The 20172-nt window shown below is 48.7% G+C and overlaps 1 protein-coding gene across 4 annotated transcripts; it reads left to right on the forward strand.

The window, feature by feature from the left end:
- Positions 1–512: 512 nt before the first annotated feature.
- FBXO46 (F-box protein 46) lies at positions 513–20021 on the forward strand. 4 transcript variants are annotated; one of them, XM_066271769.1, is made up of 4 exons: positions 514–600; positions 10400–10700; positions 11044–11146; positions 17070–20021. In XM_066271769.1, exon 4 carries the CDS (start codon positions 17147–17149, stop codon positions 18962–18964), a length of 1818 nt encoding a protein of 605 aa, XP_066127866.1. In that variant the 5' UTR covers positions 514–600; positions 10400–10700; positions 11044–11146; positions 17070–17146; the 3' UTR covers positions 18965–20021. The 4 variants fall into 4 exon arrangements, with proteins under 4 accessions (XP_066127864.1, XP_066127866.1, XP_066127865.1 ...); XM_066271768.1 differs by adding an exon at positions 1409–1506 and having other exon boundaries at positions 536–600; positions 10400–11146; XM_066271767.1 differs by lacking the exons at positions 10400–10700; positions 11044–11146 and having other exon boundaries at positions 513–600.
- The last annotated feature ends 151 nt before the right edge of the window (positions 20022–20172 follow it).

The following is a 20172-nucleotide window of genomic DNA, read 5'->3' on the forward strand; positions in this document are numbered from 1 at the left end:
AGATACACAAAGGTGCCTGTCTTCTTGAAGCTTCTATTTTAACTACAATGTGGATAAGTTCCCAATGCATAGGGCTTTCTTCCCTCCTAAAGCATAATTTTCTCATTAGTAAATTAGGAGGTAGTGATACTAAGGAGGAAATGGATGGGTAAGTGTTTGAGAAAATACAGGGCACTGATAATTATTGCGTTAGTCAGTTTAAGTAAATCGACAAATTTGTCCTTTCCCAATTCTCCAACTCTCACATATATCCCTTTACAATTTTCTCAATTTCCTTTCCAAGGACCCCCCCCCGGGCCAAAATGGAGGAGGCTGGACTACATTTCCCAGCGCGCCGGGCGGGGGCGCTCTCTGCGCCTGCGCTGCCAAGCGCCCTCTTGGCCTCCAGAGAATTAGAATCATTCTTTTCATTAGCCCGCCCAGTTTGTTTCCTTCCCAACCTCTAACCATGACCGTACTGCTTTCTGGGAGGTGTAGTCCATGGTTGCCTGGACTTCAATTCCCAGCGGGCTTCGGGGCGGGAACCCGGAAGGGGAGGCTGGAGAGGAGCGAGTGGGGGGAAACCCGCGTAGCTGAGGGAGCTTCGGCGCGGGGGAAATGGTGAGAATCCCGAACGGGGGCCGGGGGGCGCTTGAGAGCCGAGGCGGGGGTTCAGTACCAGGTGACGGGAGGGAAGAGGTAGGGGCTAAAGAAGGGGCTGCACAAGGGAGATCGCTTAGGAGAGGGGGTTGGGAGGAATGGGAGCTGGAGGGAATAGTAGTAAAAGAATGGGGGCTGGGGATGGGTCTTGGAGATGGGGAGGGAGTCGAGCTTTGGGTTTGACTGTAAGGGAGCCTAGAGCTCGGGAACGGAGTCCTGAGTTGGAGAAGGGGCTAGGCGTCCAGGCAGAGGCCCTGATGGGGGCAGATTTGAGGGGATTAACCTGGGGGTATGGAAAGGCATGGGTAGTCAAGGCTAGATGAATGAGGGGATCTGGAGGTTTCAAGGGAGAGACCAGCTGTGGATTTCGTGGAGTGGGGCCTCTAGGTCGGATTGGGAACCGGAGAGCAAGTTGAGACAGTGGGAGAGAGAAATCAACGGTAGAGTGGTGTGTGGGTTAGGCTCCATTGGGGGTGGGATGGGAGCGTGAGATTTAGGGGCCTGGATGTAACAATAATTTTCCTAGTCGAGCCAGAGACTCCTAATAAAGTGGACAGTCACAGAACTGTAAGATAATACGGTCAGATGAGCCATCAAGACACTCTCATATATTTTGCACCCTCACTTCTGTAGTGGGATTTAAAAAAGTATAGTGGTTTATGTGTGTGGGCAGTCCAGCATTCAGATCTTTTATTCTGTCATTCCTTTGTGACCTGTGCAAGTTTTCCTTCTCTGAAACTCAGTGCCCTTATCTGTCTTGTGGGAACAGCTTGCCACTGAGAAGAGGGGAGGTGCCATAAGATCTTTACCCTGGCTGGCAGTAAGTCCTCAGTCTCAGAGCTGTTGGTGGGAAGTTCTCCACCCCGGGTATGCCACTGGGTCACAGGTGCTAATAGATTTCCTCCTTTTCAGTCTAGTCCCAGGGGTGGGTTTCTCAAAACCTGACACTGATCTGGGCATACCCCAGTTCAGAAGCACACAGGGGCTCCCCACAATCTATTACAGCTAACACTAAGCAGTTGTTGTGCATTAACTCATTTAATTCTGACAACACTTCTAAGGTGTAAGTGCTGTTATTATTCCCATTTTACAGAAAGGAAGCAGAGGCACAGAGAAGTTAAGCAATTTTCCCAAGGTTATTGGCATTAAATAGTAGACTCAGGATTCCAACCTAGGCATCCTGGCTCAGAATCTGGCTCTCACTGCTGTAATTTATTCCCCTCCTTTTACTGAAGTACAGCGTAATGAGTAAGTCATGAGTGGGACAGAGATTTGAGAACTGAAGCGTTCTTCAGTTTGAATTTTAGTTCTGTCATTTACTTGCTGTGTGACCTTGGGCAAGTCTTTTGTGTTATCTTTTTTTTTTCTTTTCTTACAGAGACGGAGAGAGTCAGAGAGAGGGATAGATAGGGACAGACAGGCAGGAATGGAGAGAGATGAGAAGCATCAATCATCAGTTTTTTCGTTGTGACACCTTAGTTGTTTGTTCATTGATTGCTTTCTCATATGTGCCTTGACCGTGGGCCTTTAGCAGACCGTGTAACCCCTTTCTTGAGCCAGAGACCTCGGGTCCAAGCTGGTGAGCTTTTGTTCAAACCAGATGAGCCTGCGCTCAAACTGGTGACCTCAGGGTCTCGAACCTGGGTCCTCAGCATCCCAGTCCGATGCTCTATCCACTGCGCCACCGCCTGGTCAGGCCTTTTGTCCTATCTTAACTATAGAATGGGATCAGTAACCCTAGGAAGGTTATAACAGATTTTCATGGAGTAAGCATATAAAGTGCTCAGTAAACGAGTTGTCACTTTTTTTTTTTTTGTATTTTTCTGAAGCTAGAAATGGGGAGAGGCAGTCAGACAGACTCCCACATGCGCCTGACCGGGATCCACCCGGCACACCCACCAGGGGGCGATGCTCTGCCCCTCCGGGGCGTCGCTCTGTTGCGACCAGAGCCACTCTAGCGCCTGGGGCAGAGGCCAAGGAGCCATCCCCAGCGCCTGGGCCATCTTTGCTCCAATGGAGCCTCGGCTGCGGGAGGGGAAGAGAGAGACAGAGAGGAAGGAGGGGGGAGGGGTGGAGAAGCAGATGGGCGCGTCTCCTGTGTGCCCTGGCCGGGAATCGAACCCGGGACTTCCACACGCCAGGCTGACGCTCTACCACTGAGCCAACCGGCCAGGACCTCACTTTTTTTTTAAAATGTGAATGGGAAACAGATAGCAATGGAGAGAGACCAGTGTGTGAGACATCCACCATGCTGCCTCTCCTTTCTCTCCCACGCTACGCTCATATCCTGACTCTTCTAGTGCTCCATCTTCTACCCCTGGACTCCCAAGGTGACTCCCTGAGGGAGTGCTCAGAAACTCAATCTGTCCTCATTCCCATCCCTATCCCTAGCCAAATATAAATAATTCACTTGCCAATGCCCAGCCTTGGCCCAACTCCAGGTATTTCAGTGACGAGGAAATATTTCTAACAACTGTGTGTTTTTTTATTTTTATATTTTTACCCCTCAAACTTTTGGTCATTAGGGCTTCATGGACAATTTGGCAACTTTGTAATTCATCTTGAAACAGTCTGGTCCTAAGTTTATCACTTAAGTTCTCTGACCCTGATAGGAAACCATTGGTGTCAGATAGATTGAGGTTCAAATCCCCACCCCTGCAGCTGTGTGTCCTTGGCCATGTTACATTCTCACTCTGGGCAGTTTTCTCCTGTAAAATGGGGCTACATTCCAACCATGAGACTCTTGTAAGGGGTTGATGAGGTTAACATATGAAATGCCTAGTGCTTATTAAGCTCTTAATAAGTATTAAGTCTTTTAATGATTTTTATTCTTTCAAGAAAAATTTATTGAGCAAGCACTCCAGAACCAGAACATCCAGATTTGAATACTGGCTCCGTCACCCACCAGCTATGTGAGTTTGGGCAAGTCACTTAACCCCTCTGGAGCTCCGTTGCCTCTTCAGGAAAATGCGAGTTTATTTCTTGGTTCATCCATAGTGTTGGTAGAGTACCAACTGTGTCCCAACGCCTGCCCTTGGGGAGTTCGCTGTTGTCACAACGCGGGGGCAATTCTGCAGCTCTGGTGGCACTTGTGCTCATTTTTCCTCTTTGAGTTTCTCTGTTACTGATTCATTTTTGCCAGCTTTGCCTGCTTGTCATTGTTTTGATGGATTTTTAACATTTTATCTCCAACTCTCAGTGATTTATCAGAAATCACATTGCTTTAAGGAAAAGTTACCAACCTCTCATTCATCCCTGTATCCCTGTTCCTGGGCACCCTGGGGTGATGTGACACTTTTTTCCCCCTTTCCATTTGTTGATATTAGAAAATGTGTCTGCTTTCCAAGTTACTTTGCCTTTTCTTAAAATCTTTAAGTGCGTTTTCAGCCTGTGCTTCTCTGAAGCTTACTTGTACAAAACAATATATCTACCATTTTTAATGGTGTATTTCTAGCAACTGTGGTAAAGCCGTATTATTCCTAAAAACACAGCCTTTCTAGAAAGACTAGGCTCCTCACCTGCTTTGTGATGCCATCCTGACACCTTGCTTAATATCATAACTTCCCCCTTCTTACACTCCCGATCCCTCTTTCTTGCTGTTTGTTTCCCATAGCTCTTGCCACCTTGAAACTTATATTTATTGTCCCTCTCTCCAATTAGTACGTCAGCTCTGTGAAGACAAGGATTTCTTTCTCCTTTTCCCTGCATATCCCCAGTGCTCGGAACAGTGCCTGGCACACAGTAACTGCTCTGTAAATAAATATCTGTTCAGTTAATAAGTTAAGAGCCAATACCCAGCCGTAACAAAGGAATGGCCATATTTTGCTTATTGTGAGGGAGTAGGATCAGTTTAATTTCAGAATGTGAAATAAAAACAGAAGAAGTCTTTGGCTCAGTCAGTGATGTCCAAACTCTTAGTCAGTCTTACATTTCCTTAATAATCCCAGCACCTCAATAATGAGGCTTTTTCTCAGTTCCTTGCTGGCACTGAATTCTCTCCTGGGTGGATCTCAGTGAATCATCAGCCAACACATGGGTAGGTGCTTTTATTATGAGCATTTTACAGTGAGGAAAATTGAGCCTGACCAAGCATTGGCACAATGGATAAAGTGTCGGACTGCGACATGGAGGACCCAGGTTCAAAACCCCAAGGTTGCCGGCTTGAGCACAGGCTCACCAACTTGAGCGCGGAGTCACTGGCTTGAGTGTGGGATCATAGACATGACCCCATGGCCACTGGCTTGAGCCCAAGGTAGTCACTGGCTTGGAGCCTAAGGTTGCTGGCTTGAGCAAGGGGTCACTTACTCTGCTGTAGCCCCCCGCCCCCCCGCCATCAAGGCACATGAGAAAGCAATCACTGAACAAATAAGAAGCTGAAACAAAGAATTGATGCTTCTCATCTCTCTCCATTTCTGTCTGTCTGTCCCTCTCTCTGACTCTCTCTCTGTCTCTGTCAAAAAAAAAAAATAGACATTGAGGCATGGAGGGGTAAGCATCCCGCCTGAGATCATACCCCAGAAGTGGGAGCACGGTGGTGCTGGGAGGCCCTTCCTGGATTCTGTCTCCTTCCTCTGTAGATCTTGATGGTTTGGATTTACAGGATTCCTACTTTTAGGGAGCTAGCTATTAGTCAGAAAGGAAAACTTGCAGGAAGAGATGTCAGCAGACCCTGAGACCAAAAAGCCAAGATGGGTATGAATGGATCGGGATTGTGGACAGATTGGTGCTGGGATAGCTGGTAGGATCGAGAGGGTTGGGGATAGAAGGAACAAGAGCAGGAACAGGACCATAGTGCCCTGCCACCAATTCCTGTGTGACTGTGAGCAAGTGTATTTAGTGAGCACCTGCTCTGTGCCCAGCCCTGTGCCGAACATGACCCTGGCAGCCCTGACCCTAGAATGGAGGCACCCTGAGGTGGGGGAAGGGGTGTCACCTGAGTCAGCATGAGTGATCAGACATTTTTTGTTTTTGTTTTTGTTTTTTGTATTATTTTTTTTTTGTATTTTTCTGAAGCTGGAAACGGGGAGAGACAGTCAGACAGACTCCCGCATGCGCCCGACCGGGATCCACCTGCACGCCCACCAGGGGCGATGCTCTGCCCACCAGGGGGCGATGCTCTGCCCCTCCTGGGCGTCGCTCTGTCGCCTGGGGCAGAGGCCAAGGAGCAATCCCCAGCGCCCGGGCCATCTTTGCTCCAATAGAGCCTCTGCTGTGGGAGGGGAAGAGAGACACAGAGAGGAAGGAGAGGGGGAGGGGTGGAGAAGCAGATGGGCGCTTCTCCTGTGTGCCCTGGCTGGGAATCGAATCCGGGACCTCTGCACGCCAGGCCGACGCTCTACCACTGAGCCAACCGGCCAGGGCCAGACATTTGTTTTTTTATCATTTCCTTCCTTCTTTCTTTGGTTTGTTGTTGATGTTGTTTCCAACATCTGAAGTTGCACGCTTAGCTCGTTAATTGTCAGCCTTTCTCCTGCCTTTGTGCATTTAGAGACTGCCCTAACCCTGCTGCACAGCTGTCCTCCAGGGCTCTCCCTTCACCTTCATTGGGGATTCCTTTTGCCTCTTTTCTGGGCTAGATCAGATTTCCCTGATCTGGTTGCTTCCTTTTCCTCGATTTATTCCTTCATTTTGGAGAAGCAAATCCTCCAGAAGCTTCCTGAGAAAGGGTTCATGGACATGTGGGGTTTTTTGTGAACTTGAGTCTCTCATGGAAGGGTTTTAAGCAGGGGCGTGATATGGCTCGAGTTGTGTTTGGAAAGCTCTCTGGCAAGGATGGAGCAGGAAGAGCTGAACTATTCCAGGGGGCCAAGTGTAGAGGCTGAAGCAGCTGCGCCTTTGTGGAGAGGTCCCAGCCTTCCAGAAACCCCCGGGGTGGAGGATAGATCATTGTCATTCAGCAGTGCCAGGTGCTACAGAGAAGCTTCAGAAGGGAGAGATCCCATGTAGTTGGAAGAGCACTAGGACACCTTCATCCTAGGAACAGGATTTCCACAGATGAATTTGGCTGGAACAAGCTAGGTTTTCTTTGTATTTTTTTATAAGAGGTTGCAAGCAAATGTGCTGAATGGGTGGCAGTGTTAGGAGTTTGTTCATTCATTCAAACAAATATGAATTGCACAACTGTGAGGTGCTAGGGCATTGCTTCTCAAACTTAAATGTGCATACCACTGCCCTAGACATCTTGTTGAAGACCACACTCTATTCAGCAGGTGTAGGCTGGAGCATTTCTAACCTTCCAGGGGCCCTGAGACCACTCTGTAGCGTAGCCTGGTGCTTGGAACTGTTCTAAAAGCTTTTAGCTGTGAGCTTTCGTTTTACTTAGGGGAGACTGACAATAAATTTTATAAACAAAGTTTGTAGTATATTGGATAGTAATGCATGCTAAGGAGAAAATAAATCAGGGAAGGGGAAGAAGAGTGTATATTGATGGGGATCATGTAGGTTTTTTTGTTTGTTTGTTTTGAGAGATTCAGAGAGGGACAGACAGACAGGAAGGGAAAGAAATGAGAAGCATCAGTTCTTTGTTACAGCACCTTAGTTGTTCAATGATTGCTTTCTCATATGTGCCTTGACAGGGGTTAGGGGGGACTATAGCAGAGCTAGTACCCCTTGCCCAAGCCAGCAACCTTAGGCTCAAGCCAGTGACCTTGGGCTTCAAGCCAGCTACCTTTGGGCTCAAACCAGCGACCATGGGGTCATGTCTATGATTCCACACTCAAGCTGGCAACCCCTTGCTCAATCTGGTGAGCCTGTGCTCAAGCCGGATAAGCCCACACTCAAGCTGGTGACTTTGGGGTTTCAAACTGGGGTCCTCTGCGTCCCAGTCCAATGCTCTATCCACTGTGCCACTGCCTGATCAGGCATATCAGGTAGTTTTAAATCAAGGAAAGTCTCATGAAGGTGATTTGAGAGTCAAAGCTACAGGAGTAAAAGGATGAGCCCTTTGGGTCCCAAGGCAGGGGGATCAGAGAGTGCAAAGGTTCTGAGGGCTGAACAAGATGATCCTTGCAAAGCGCTCCATATACTCAGAGAATAAAACTGCTTGTGCTTTGTGAACTTAGGCTCTGGAGACAGCCAAACTTATTTGATTCAAAGCTTTGCCAACAAAGCTGTGTCCAAACCAGATTAGTTAGCCATTCTGTATCTCCATTTCATAATCTTTGATGTGAGATTAAAAATAGGGAAATGTGAGAATTGAATGAGCTAATATTTATAGAGTACTTAAAGCAAAGCCTGGCTCCCAGTGAGTGCTCAAGTGATAACTGCTGCTGTGATGTCCATTTTCTCTCTAATATATTCATGATGGTCATGATTGTTTATTTGGATGTCTGCCTCCTTTCCCATGTGCTCTTCCTGGTGAGCTCAGTGTCATCTCTGTCCTCAGTACCCACCCCAGGGCTGGCATGCAGGAGGACCTCTGAATGTCAGACTAGAGATGTAAAATATCAATTCTCTAATTGTTGGAAACAATCCATCAAGGATGTTCGTTGTGTGGTTCAGGTCCTTACTAATTTTGTCTTTTCAACCGATCTATTTGGAGAGGTATGTTAAGGTTTCTCATTACAATGGTGGCTGTGCCAAACTCTTTGTCTTCTTGGTTTTTGCTGTATGTATTTTGAGGCCATAGTATTAGAAGCGATTATTATTGTTTTTGCCATTAAACTTTTTTTGAGGACTATGCAGTGACAAGAATACCTGTGTGTTATACTACGTTTTAGACATTCAATAAAGAATTTATTAAGACTGATTTTCATGATGCATTCATCAAAACAGTCTTAACTATTGTCAAAAGGGCATTGTGCTTGCCTGACCGGGCGGTGGCGCAGCGGATGGAGCGTCGGACTGGGACGTGGAAGGACCCAGGTTCGAGACCCCAAGGTCACCAGCTTGAGCGCGAGCTCATCTGGTTTGAGCAAAAGCTCACCAGTTTGGACCCAAGATTGCTGGCTCCAGCAAGGGGTTACTCGGTCTGCTGAAGGCCCGCGGTCAAGGCATATATGAGAAAGCAGTCAATGAACAACTAAGGTGTTGCAATGCGCAACAAAAAACTAATGATTGATGTTTCTCATCTCTCCATTCCTGTCTGTCTGTCCCTGTCTATTCCTCTCTCTGACTCTCTCTGTCTCTGTTAAATAAATAAATAAATAAATTTTTAAAAAAAGGGCATTGTGCTCTTCTGGGGACCTTGTCCTTAAGGCATTCTCGGTGGTCTAACGTCTGACATGCTGGTCAAGACTGCCCTACAATACAGCCTCTAACAAAACTAAGCTATCCTGAACCCCTGGTAATCGAATTGTTTACCTTTATACCAAGAAGGTTGAGAAAACAACAAATGTGCTCAGGCCGGCTTCGCTGCGTGCATGCAGTGAGACCTAAAATCTAACAAGGTAGTCTAAAACAAAAACACATGTCAGCAGGGCCTATGGTGGATCCACGTGTGCTAAATGTGCCTGTGACAGGGTCAAGCATGCTTTCCTTAGTAAGGAGCAGAAAATCTTTGTGAAAGTATTGAAGGCACAAGCACAGCGTCAGAAAACTAAAACTAAAAAATAAATAAAAGTGAAGCTTTTTTGACTAATTAAAAAGCTAAAAAGGGGAGGGGCCATTATAACGCCTATCCTGAGTTCTTAGAGATTTTAAATTTAGATTACCAACTAAATTAAATTATTAAATTATTTTTCTCTTATTTTACTATCAAGAAATTAAGTTATATAGCTTTTTTCTTTTTCTTCTTTTTCTTTTTTTATTTTTTATTTTTCTGAAGCTGGAAACGGGGAGAGACAGTCAGACAGACTCCTGCATGCGCCGGACCCGGGATCTACCCGGCACATCCACCAGGGGCAACGCTCTGCCCACCAGGGGGCGATGCTCTGCCCCTCCCGGGCGTTGCTCTGCTGGGACCAGAGCCACTCTAGCGCCTGGGGCAGAGGCCAAGGAGCCATCCCCAGCGCCCGGGCCGTCTTTGCTCCAATGGAGCCTCAGCTGCAGGAGGGGAAGAGAGAGACAGAGAGGAAGGAGGGGGTGGGGGTGGAGAAGCAAATGGGTGCTTCTCCTATGTGCCGTGGCCGGGAATCGAACCCGGTTCCCCCACACGCCAGGCCAATGCTCTACCGCTGAGCCAACCGGCCAGGGCAGCTTTTTTCTTTTTAATCAAGATTATTTCAGGCCCTGGCCGGTTGGCTCAGTGGTAGAGAGTCGGCGTGCGGGAGTCCCGGGTTCGATTCCTGGCCAGGGCACACAGGAGAAGCACCATCTGCGTCTCCACCCTTCCCCCTCTCCTTCCTCTCTGTCTCTCTCTTCCCCTCCTGCAGCCAAGGCTCCATTGGAGCAAAGATGGCCTGGGTGCTGAGGATGGCTCTGTGGCCTCTGCCTCAGGCACTAGAATGGCTCTGATTGCAGCAGAGCGACACCCCAGATGGGTAGAGCATCGCCCCCTGGTGGGCATGCCGGGTGGATCCTTGTTGGGCGCGTGCGGGAGTCTGTCTGACTGCCTCCCCATTTCCAAATTCAGGAAAGAAAAAAATAAATAAAAAGAAAAGATTATTTCAATTCTGAGGCCAAATTATGACATGATGCTTGCTTACTTAAAGTTTCTACCTTAGGAGCACTTATGTTGAGAATGTTTTTGTATAATGGATTGTTTTGTTACCATTTTTGTCACTAGAATACCTTTTGCTTTTTTTTCTTAAGGGGTAATGTCACTCTACCTGTCTCTTGGTTCATATTTGTTTGGTCAGTCTTTTTTTTTTTTTACATCCAGCTGCTCCTGTTGTGCCCTGAACGATAAATGGTACCGGCAACGTCTGTGCTCTGGGTCCTGCAACGTCTGTGCTCTGGGACGACGCTCCAACCGACCAAGCTATCGGGGCTTAATTTTTATTAAGTTTTAGAAAGACAAAGAGAGGAAGGGAGAAGGGAGTGGGGAAGGGAAGCATTTGTTCCACTCAGTTGTGCGTTCTTTGGTTGCTTCCTGTGTGTGCCCTGATACAGGATCAAACCCACAACCTTGTTCCAGGATGACGCACTTAAGTGACTGAACTAACCAACCAGCCTGGGCCGTGGTCAGTCTTTTTCCATCTTTTTACTTTCAGTCTTTCTATGTTGTGATGTTTTATAGTTAAGTGGATCTTCGTGAAACATTTTCTGAAAGCTGACCTAATGTAGGGCTTTGTTCTGGGCTCAGCATGTGAGGAGTTAGAAAATTCTGCCCCAGGGACCTCTCCACCTAGGTCACAGACAGTCTTGGGTGTGAAACAGTTTACACTGCCAGGGCCTCCTGAAGTTAAGGACATGGAGGCACAGGGAAGGGAGCTTTGATCTCTCTGGTCCCATGCTGGGCAGTGCTGCTGGAGACACCGTAATGACCACAATAACTCTGGCCCTTCTTCCCTCCCCTCCCCACAGTGTGTACACTCCAGTGGAGGAGACTGATCCATCTTCAGGCAGTAATGAGCCAGAGTAGGCAGAGCTGGGACAAGGGAACCCAAAGGATCCCCCCTCTGGGAAGGTGGGTACTTTCCAAGAAGAGGGCTCAAGGAAGGCCTCTCTGTTAAAATTACATTTGAGAGAAGTCTGGAATGAAATAAGGAATTTAGCCTAATTAGTGGTGGCACAGTGGATAGACCATTGTCCTGGGGTGCTGAGGTCGCAGGTTCAAGACCCTGAGGTCACCAGCTTGAGCGTGAAATCATCAACATGATCCCAAGGTCGCTGGCATGAGCAAAGAAGGGGTCATTAGCTAAGCTAGAGCCCCTGGGTCAAGGCACATGTGAGAAGCAATCAACAACTAAAATGACACAACTATGAGTTGATGCTTTTCATCTCTCTCCCTTCCTGTCTGTCTCAGTCTCTGTCTCTTTCTCAAAAAAAAAAGTGCAATAAAGATATTTTTAAAGAAATAAGAAATTTAGCTATGTGGAGATTTGTGGGGAAAACATTCTAGTTAGCAGGAACAGCAAATTCAAAGACGGTAGAAGGAAAGAGCTAGGTGACTCTGAGGAATAATAGATAGCAAAGCCAGGATGGGAGCCCAGAGGTGGGGCCTGACCCAGTCTGGGGGTTTAGCTTCTTGGAAGAGGGAATGGCTGAGCTGAGCTGAGACCCCAGAGAATATATAGTGAAAAAATACGGCACAGAAATCTGGAATCAGGCCTGACCTGTGGTGGCGCAGTGGATAAAGCGTCAACCTGGAAATGCTGAGGTCGCCGGTTCGAAACCCTGGGCTTGCCTGGTCAAGGCACATGCGGGAGTTGATGCTTCCGGCTCCTCCCCCCTCCTATCTCTCTGTCTCTCTCCTCTCTAAAAATGAATAAATAAAATTTAAAAAAAAAAAAAAAAGGAAAGAAATCTGGAATCAAATTCTCTGGGTTCATATCTCTACACCAGTCACACTAGTTCTGTGTGAACTTGGGCTGATAGTCAACCAGTCCTGCCTTAGTTTCTTTGTACAGTGTAGATCAGTGGTAGTCAACCTGGTCCCTTCCACCCACTAGTGGGCATTCCAGCTTTCATGGTGGGTGGTAGTGGAGGAACCAAAGTATAAATAAAAAGATAGATTTAACTATAGTAAGTTGTTTTATAAAGATTTATTCTGCCAAACAGCGAAAATCTGACATAAAGTACTTGGTAAATAATTATTATTACTTGGTAATAAATTATTATTATATACTTTAACTTGCTGTAACTGTGCTTTATAAATTTTATAAAGTAAAGTTACTTTCCTACTTTATTTTTAATTTTAATTTAATTTTATTATTTTACAGAGTCAGAGTGAGGGATAGACAGGAACAGACAGGAACGGAGAGATGAGAAGCATCAATCATTAGTTTTTCGTTGCGCATTGCAACATCTTAGTTGTTCATTGATTGCTTTCTCATATGTACCTTGACCATGGGCCTTCAGCAGATTGAGTAACCCCTTGCTTGAGCCAGAGACCTTGGGTCCAAGCTGGTGAGCTTTTTGCTCAAACTAGATGAGCCCACACTCAAGCTGGCGACCTCAGGGTCTCGAACCTGGGTCCTCAGCATCCCAGTCTGACGCTCAATCCACTGCGCCACCGCCTGCTCAGGCTACTTCCCTACTTTGTAAATCACCATTACTGTGGAACCGGTGGGCGGTTAGAAAATTTTACTACTAATAGAGATACAAAAGTGGGCAGTAGGTATAAAATGGTCGACTACCCCTGGTGTAGATGATCATAACTCCCCCCTGAGTATCAGACAAGGCTGAGAATTCTAACCACACTCTATATTAGATTAGGTGTGCACCGGGTCCCCTGGGTCTGTGAAGGAGTAGGAAGGGATGAGGCTAGATTGAGCTTTTTCTTAAGGGCACTGAGGAATCTTGGCATGTTTTGAACTGGGTAGGGACAGAGTCAAGTTTGTGCTTTAAGAAGACCCTCTCTAGCTGTGATATGTGAGATAGTTAGAAGCTGGAAAGGTGGGTGGGGGAGCAGGGTAGTGGGGGAAGTGGCGCTCAGAGGGGCGCCTGCAGAGGAACACCTTTGGATGTCTCTTCAATCAGCCTGTCATTGAGAGGATCTATACCGGCGCTGTTCAATAGAAATATAATGCGAGTGGTATGTGTAATTTAAAATCTTCTTGTAGCCACATTAAAAAAAGTCAAAAGAGAGATTAATTTGAAGTATTTTAACTACATTATATAAATATTATTTAACAAGTAACCATATTGCAAAATCATTATTGAGGTGTTTCATATTCTTTAGTACTAAGTCTAAGTCAGATTTGGGGTTCCTGGTTGAAAAGGCTGAATGGAGAAGTTCTTTTGGCTACATGGCGTGAGCCTTGAATGCCAAGCCCAGAGGCTTAGATTTGGTATCACAGTAGCCATAGCAGGGTTCAGCTATTTGGTTTTCAGGGTGCGATGATCCGCTGTCCCTTTCCCTTGCAGGAAATCTCGGCCCCCAGGGTTTCTAACCAAAGCTGGGTACTCTCAACTCTCAGATCTTTCTGCTTGCTTCCTTCCGCCCTGGTGTCTCAATCCCAGAGCTGCTTGGCCATTTAAGTCTCAACTGTCAATCAGGGCTCCTGCTTAGAGGGAACATCCTGTAATAAACCTCTCCTTGAATGCGCTGGCCTCTGTCCTTGTTCCTCCTTCTAGCAGGAAGTTGTGAACTGTTCCACGCTCTCTTATACACGCTGTTTCCACACCTCCTTCGTCACCTCTTCCCTACTCCTCCCTCTTTCGAAGTTGGGCCCCTTGGCCAAGACCTTCCTTATATAGGCACTGCCGTAAGGGCAGCCGTTCATTGGCTGGGGGCGTCTCGCGCGAAACTGTCAACAAAGGGGCGGAGGGAAAGTAGTCTGCTGGAGGGAGGGAACGAGTGGGCGGGCCCTCTTCCTTCATGTGCGCATGCGTAAATGCTGCCACCGTATCCCCCCCCACCCCCGCAGGGAGGCGGGGCTCGGCTCATAGGTGAGGGTGCGTTGGGGGCGTGTAGCTTTGAGGGTCGTCTGAAAGGGCGAATTCTGGGGGTGCAGTTACAAAATTTGGGAACTCCCTTCACATACAAGGGATATTTTGAGCCTTGAATAAGTGTCTGCTTGGGTTTGGGAAATACTTGGGGTTTGGGTTTGGGTTTCTTTTGTAATGTAGGTTCCAATGTGTTGTAAGGGTCATCTTTATGGTTTGGGATGTCTGGTTGGTATAAGAGCTCACAGAGAGACTTAGAAGCAAAATAAAGAATCTAGTAATAGTCGTTCTGGAGCAAGAATGCTTGTCCTGACTTCTGTCTGACTTCAGACTTAGGCTTCAGCGTTTCTGTGCCTTTTCTGGACTCAGACTAATACACTCTCTGCCTGCTTCATAGGGAGCGGGAGCATTAGCAGGAATTGTTAGAACAGTACCTAATTAGCTCGCAATGAGCCTGCGTCTGCACGTGTCTGCTATTACAACAGGTATAGGGTTTCTTTGGGAGTATTTGGGGGGTTTTTTTGACTGAGAAATTTATGCTTTGGATTTAGTTTTATGTATTAGGGAGCTTTTATGTTTTAGTGATTCTTTTACGATTTGGGAGGCTTCTGTGTAATTAGGAAATACATGTAGAGGTTTAGAAAGAGAGATGACTATAGAGTTTCAGGAAACTGGTCTTTTGGAGCATTTGTGATTTGGGGAAATTGCTGTGTATGTTGGAGTTCTTGGTAGGCCTGGGGTTTGTGTGCTGAGGGGATATTTATAGGTTTGGAGGTTTCAGGTAGAATTTGGAAAGGTCTGAATATTTGGGGGAGCATTGATATTTTGGAGATAAAGGAACTGATTGTAGGATTTCAGGGGGCGGTTAGGTTGGTGAAGGATAACGGCTATAGAAAAAGGCCTTTGCTGTGTTAGTGTCCATTCCTGGGTGTTTAGTTGGTGATCAGTAAACTTAGACATCTGTAGATTTTAGAGGATATATGGCGATTTATTTTATTTATTCTTTTTCTTCTTTTTAGCAAGGAACTTGAATTTCAGTAGGGGCTGTAGGTATTTTAGTGGCAGGTGGGATTAGGGATTATGAGGGTAAGGATTTTTAGGATTTGGAACTCTCTTTGTGATTGATGTCTATGAGTGTTTAGAGACTGTCTAGATTTTGAGTGGTATCTACAGGAACATGAAATGATGGGGTTTTAGTGGTGTTTGTGGAATTTCCTTTATTTGGGACAGGCTATACTTCAGGGGTCAGCAAACTTTTTCCATAAAGGGCAAGCAAGATAATGAATACTGTAGGCTTTGCAAGGCCTGTGTTGCAACTTTTATTTTCTTTCTTTTAGTGAGAGAGAGAGAGAGACAGGGACAGGAAGGGAGAGTTGAGAAGTATCACTTCTTTGTTGCGGCACCTTTGTTGTTCAGTGATTGCCCTCTCAAATGTGCCTTGACCAAGGGGCTTCAGCAAAGCCAGCGACCCCATGCTCAAGCTAGTGAGCTCTAGCTCAAGCTGGCGACCTCAGGGCTTTGAACCTGGGTCCTCTGAGTCCCAGGCTGATGCTCCATCCATTGTGTCACTGCCTGGTCAGGCTGTGTTGCAACTTCTTAACTGCCATGGTAGCATAAAAGCAGCCATAAACAAGTAAGCATGTGTCAATAAAACTTTATTTGCAAAGACAGGCAGTAGGCCAGATTGAACCAAGGACCAGTTTGCTGACATCTAGTCTATAGACTTGTGGAGATCTCAAGGGTATTTTGGTTTCGCGATGTCTGGAGGCATATGGGCCAGGGAATGATTAAGATTGAGGGATAAAGCCCTGGCAGGCTGGCTCAGTGGTAGAGCGTCGGCCCGGCATGTAGAAGTCCCGGGTTTGATCCCTGGTCAGGGCACACAGGAGAAGCACCCATCTGCTTCTCCACCCTTCCCCCTCTCCTTCCTCTCTATCTCTTCCCCTCCTGCAGCCAAGGCTCCATTGGAGCAAAGTTGGCCCGGGCGCTGAGGGCGGCTCCATGGCCTCCGCCTCAGACACGCCACAATGGAGTGACACCCCAGATGGGCAGAGCATCACCCCCGGTAGGCATGCAGGGTGGATCCCGGTTGGGTGCATGCGGGAGTCTGTCTGATTGACTCTCCACTGCTAACTTAGAAAAATACGAAAAAAACCACTGAGGGATATACTACCTGTTTGTCCTGCAGTGTCAAGTAGTCATGTCTGACTCATAAGCAGAAATGCCTCCAGATTAGGTCATATACACAAAATTGTTGCAAAATAAAATGGCTGAATTGAAAAGTCCTGAAAGCAAGTTTGAGAGCCTGATCTTTCACTGTGTAATGCTTCCCCATGCTGAGCCTGCATACAACTTGGAGAGGAGGCTAGACTAGAACAGGCCCTCTTATCCTTGGGCCCTATGGATGTGCTTAAGGGAATTATCTGCACAGTGTTGTACAAGTGTATGTATTTTTCTAGGAGAGGATACACAGCTTTTAAAAATACTTAAAGAGCCCCATGAGCTGAACAAAGTGAGGAGCCAGTTTCTTAAGGGCCTGTCTGGCCCTGGCCTCTGATTTTCTTCCCTGCCCACCCATCTCGTTCCTTCTGTGGGCTCGAATAGCCATAGCAGTGGGCAGAGCTGAGAATTCTTGTATTTTCAGGAACTGGCTACATGATGAGCAAATAGAAAAAGGAGGAGCTGTCTTTCAGTTGGTATTTTCACTGAAGTTTAAGGGTTATAGCAGCAAAAGGCCTCTGGATTTCATCGAAGGCAGTGGGCAGTGGGGAGGGAGTATGATCTGTAGGGTTGGAGCAAGCTACCAGCTCTGTTCATACTCTGGATGTTAAAAGAGGGGGCTCCCTCGGTAGCCCTCCATTTGCTCACATGTGCAGTGGGACAGGAATAGAGTTCTTGATGGTCTGATTTGGTTAGTTCCATCAGGAGAGGCTGAAGTCAAAGTGGTACTGGGAGGACAGGCTCCCCCATCTCCCCAACCTCCTCTTTCCTGTCTCCAGGTGGCCTGTGGAGTCCCCTACCACCATCCATGTCCTGAGATGCATGATCCCCTGCCTGTCTGACACCATTCCCCAGAATGGACCGTGGTGGCCTCCTGCCCTTCCAGTTATGGTGCCCCCGGCCCTTTGGCACCTACTCACAGAACCAGCCGCGCCCGCCTTCCACAGCCCTCAAGCCATCAGCCTGCCCTGAGTCAGGCGGCAGGGCTGAGCCTGACCACGGGCCTGCCCACTCAGAGAACACACCACCCACCTTGACCACGGAGGCCCCCACCTCCCAGCCTGCCCCGCTCCTCTCAACAGCAGGTGCTGGCGATGAGGGTCGAGTCCTACTGGACACATGGTATGTTATCAAGCCTGGGAATACAAAAGAGAAGGTGGCCTTCTTTGTGGCTCACCAGTGTGGTGGCGGCAGCAGAGCCAGCTCCATGAAGGTCAAAGGGCATTGGGGCAGTGACAGTTCCAAGGCCAAACGGAGGAGGCGCTGCCTTGAGCCCACTAAAGCACCCCCAGACCCAGGGGGCCAGGAGGGGCCCCCTGCTGCTCAGGGGACCCCAGGCTCAACTGGTGAGGATGTTGACCTGCTCTCTGTGGCTGAGATGGTGGCCCTGGTGGAACAGCGGGCTGCCCTGGCCCTGCAGAACTACCCACATCCTGGCACCCCGGCGCCTGTGGTCTTTGTGTCAGCAGAGCAGGGTGGGCCTACCAAGGGGCTGGGGTCTGAAAGGCGGGCTGGTGGTGGGGACTGCAGCCGTGTGGCAGAGGCGGTGGCCCACTTTGAGGCCCAGCGGGACAACCCTCCGGCCAAGGGCCTCCGCAAGGAGGAGCGGCCTGGGCCAGGCCCGGGGGAGGTACGCATTGCCTTCCGTATCTCCAATGGCCGAGAGCCCCGTCCACCAGATGGCAGCTTGCCCAATGGGAGTGGGGGCCGGCCAGGCTGTGCCTACCCGGGCAGCCCAGGCCCTGGGGCCCGAGCCAAGGACAAGATCACCTGCGACCTATACCAGCTCATCAGCCCCTCTCGGGATGCCCTCCCCAGCAATGTGGAGTTCCTTCTGGCCAGAGCAGACGAAGCCAGCGAGGGGGAGATCCCAGCCCCTGCCAGGCCCGAGGACACTCCCCCAGCCCCCCCTCCACCCCCTGCCCGGGACTGCGGAGCATCTGGCTTCCACGTGGATGTGGTGGTGACGGGTGTGGTGGACGAGTGCATCTTCTTTGGCAAAGATGGTACCAAGAATGTGAAGGAGGAGACAGTGTGCTTAACAGTCAGCCCTGAGGAGCCACCCCCACCTGGCCAGCTCTTCTTCCTCCAGTCCCGTGGGCCTGATGGACCTCCTGAGCCACCCCCAGCCGACTCACCAGCCACTGCACCAGGCCCGGACGATGCGGAAGGCACAGCGGACACCTCCCTGTGCCGTCTGTATCGGCACGTGTCACACGACTTCCTGGAGATCCGCTTCAAGATCCAGAGGCTGCTGGAGCCGCGGCAGTATATGCTCCTGCTGCCCGAGCATGTGCTGGTCAAGATCTTCAGCTTCCTGCCTACTCGGGCCCTGGCGGCCCTCAAGTGCACCTGCCATCACTTCAAGGGTATCATTGAAGCATTCGGTGTGCGGGCCACAGACTCGCGCTGGAGCCGAGACCCCCTCTACCGCGATGACCCTTGCAAGCAATGCCGCAAGAGATATGAGAAGGGAGATGTGTCCCTCTGCCGCTGGCACCCTAAGCCCTACCACCATGACCTGCCTTACGGACGTTCCTACTGGATGTGCTGCCGCCGAGCCGACCGCGAGACGCCTGGCTGCCGCCTGGGTTTGCACGATAACAACTGGGTGCTGCCCTGCAATGGGCCTGGTGGGGGTGGGGGCCGGGCCGGCAGGGAGGAGGGGAGGTGAAGCCGGGGGAGGGTGGGGAAGCCCACCATGCCCACCCCCTCCCCTGGGAGCCAGGGCCAGGACTGGGCCACCAGCCCATACCACCTGTCCATGCAGCATTGACCCCCCCTCCAGAACTGAGCTGGGGTTCAGGGGCATGACCTAAGAAAGCACTCTGATGGACCCCCATTGGTTTCCTACTCTTCAGACCCAGGGCCAGGGACCCTCCAGGAGGGTGTTTGTTATTAGCATCTCAAGTTTCTTCTCCATTCAGCCCTAGCACCCTTCCTGCCACTCCACACACCCCAGGGACCCACCAGCAGGGAGCAGACGGCAGCTAATTTTGGTACTACTTAAGGGTTCCCCCATCCTGGCCCCTGCCAGCCCCTCCCCCAGTTCTCTGTCTCTGGAGCTGTGTTCTCTCTCCCAAGAGGCTGAGAACCCAAGGCTGGTACGTCTCTCCTAACCTACTGTGCCAGGCAGGGCTCACCTCCTCTTCAAGAATTGGGAGGCTATCCGATCATAGATCAGATTGGGCACATTTCATGGCAGCCTGCCATTTCTAGATGTTTCCCCCATTAAAACAATAAAAATCATTCTTTTCTCCTTAACTACCAATCTCTCCACTTCCCCCAAAGGGGAAGAAAAAAAAAACAAAGACTATAAAGATTTCCCTCCTCCCATTATTTAAGCTATTGCCATCACCACCGCTCAAAAAAACCCACAAAAAACTGTGAAGCCCTTCGCCTTGCTCTTGACAGCGTGGGGGCCGGTGGGTAGGGACTGGGTTTGAATTTCTGGGTTGTTTCTCCTTCTGTTCTAGGTACTTGTTCAGGCATTGGGGTCTCCACCCTGAGCCACATGTTTCTTTAGAAACCTTTGGTTAACTGAGACCTTGATTTTTTTTTATTTTATTTTTTAAGGCTATCTGGTCTGGGGTGTTTTTGTTTGTTCTGTTTGGGTTTTCTCTTTTTTGTTCTTGTTTTTTCATCCCTGTGGTTCTGGAAGCTTCTAGCATGTGGCATCTGACCAATTTTGAATTGGTCCTTTCTATAAAATTTGTATTTATAAGGCTGGACCCAGACTGGTTTGTGTGTTGTTCAGGGAGGGGATTTGGGAGAGAATCGAGTCATATATCTGTGCCTGGTAATATGGAAAAAGCTGAGGAAAAAGGATCCTTAGCCAAGACCCTTAAAGAGAGGAAGGGAAAGAGCAAGAGAGAGACAGGA

Source organism: Saccopteryx bilineata, chromosome 3 (genome assembly GCF_036850765.1).
Source record: "Saccopteryx bilineata isolate mSacBil1 chromosome 3, mSacBil1_pri_phased_curated, whole genome shotgun sequence".
Lineage (NCBI taxonomy): Eukaryota > Metazoa > Chordata > Mammalia > Chiroptera > Emballonuridae > Saccopteryx > Saccopteryx bilineata.

What these genes read in the sequence shown, in the direction of transcription:
- FBXO46 (XM_066271767.1), top strand. Translation starts at nt 17,147, where the DNA reads ATGGACCGTGGTGGCCTCCTGCCCTTCCAGTTATGGTGCCCCCGGCCC.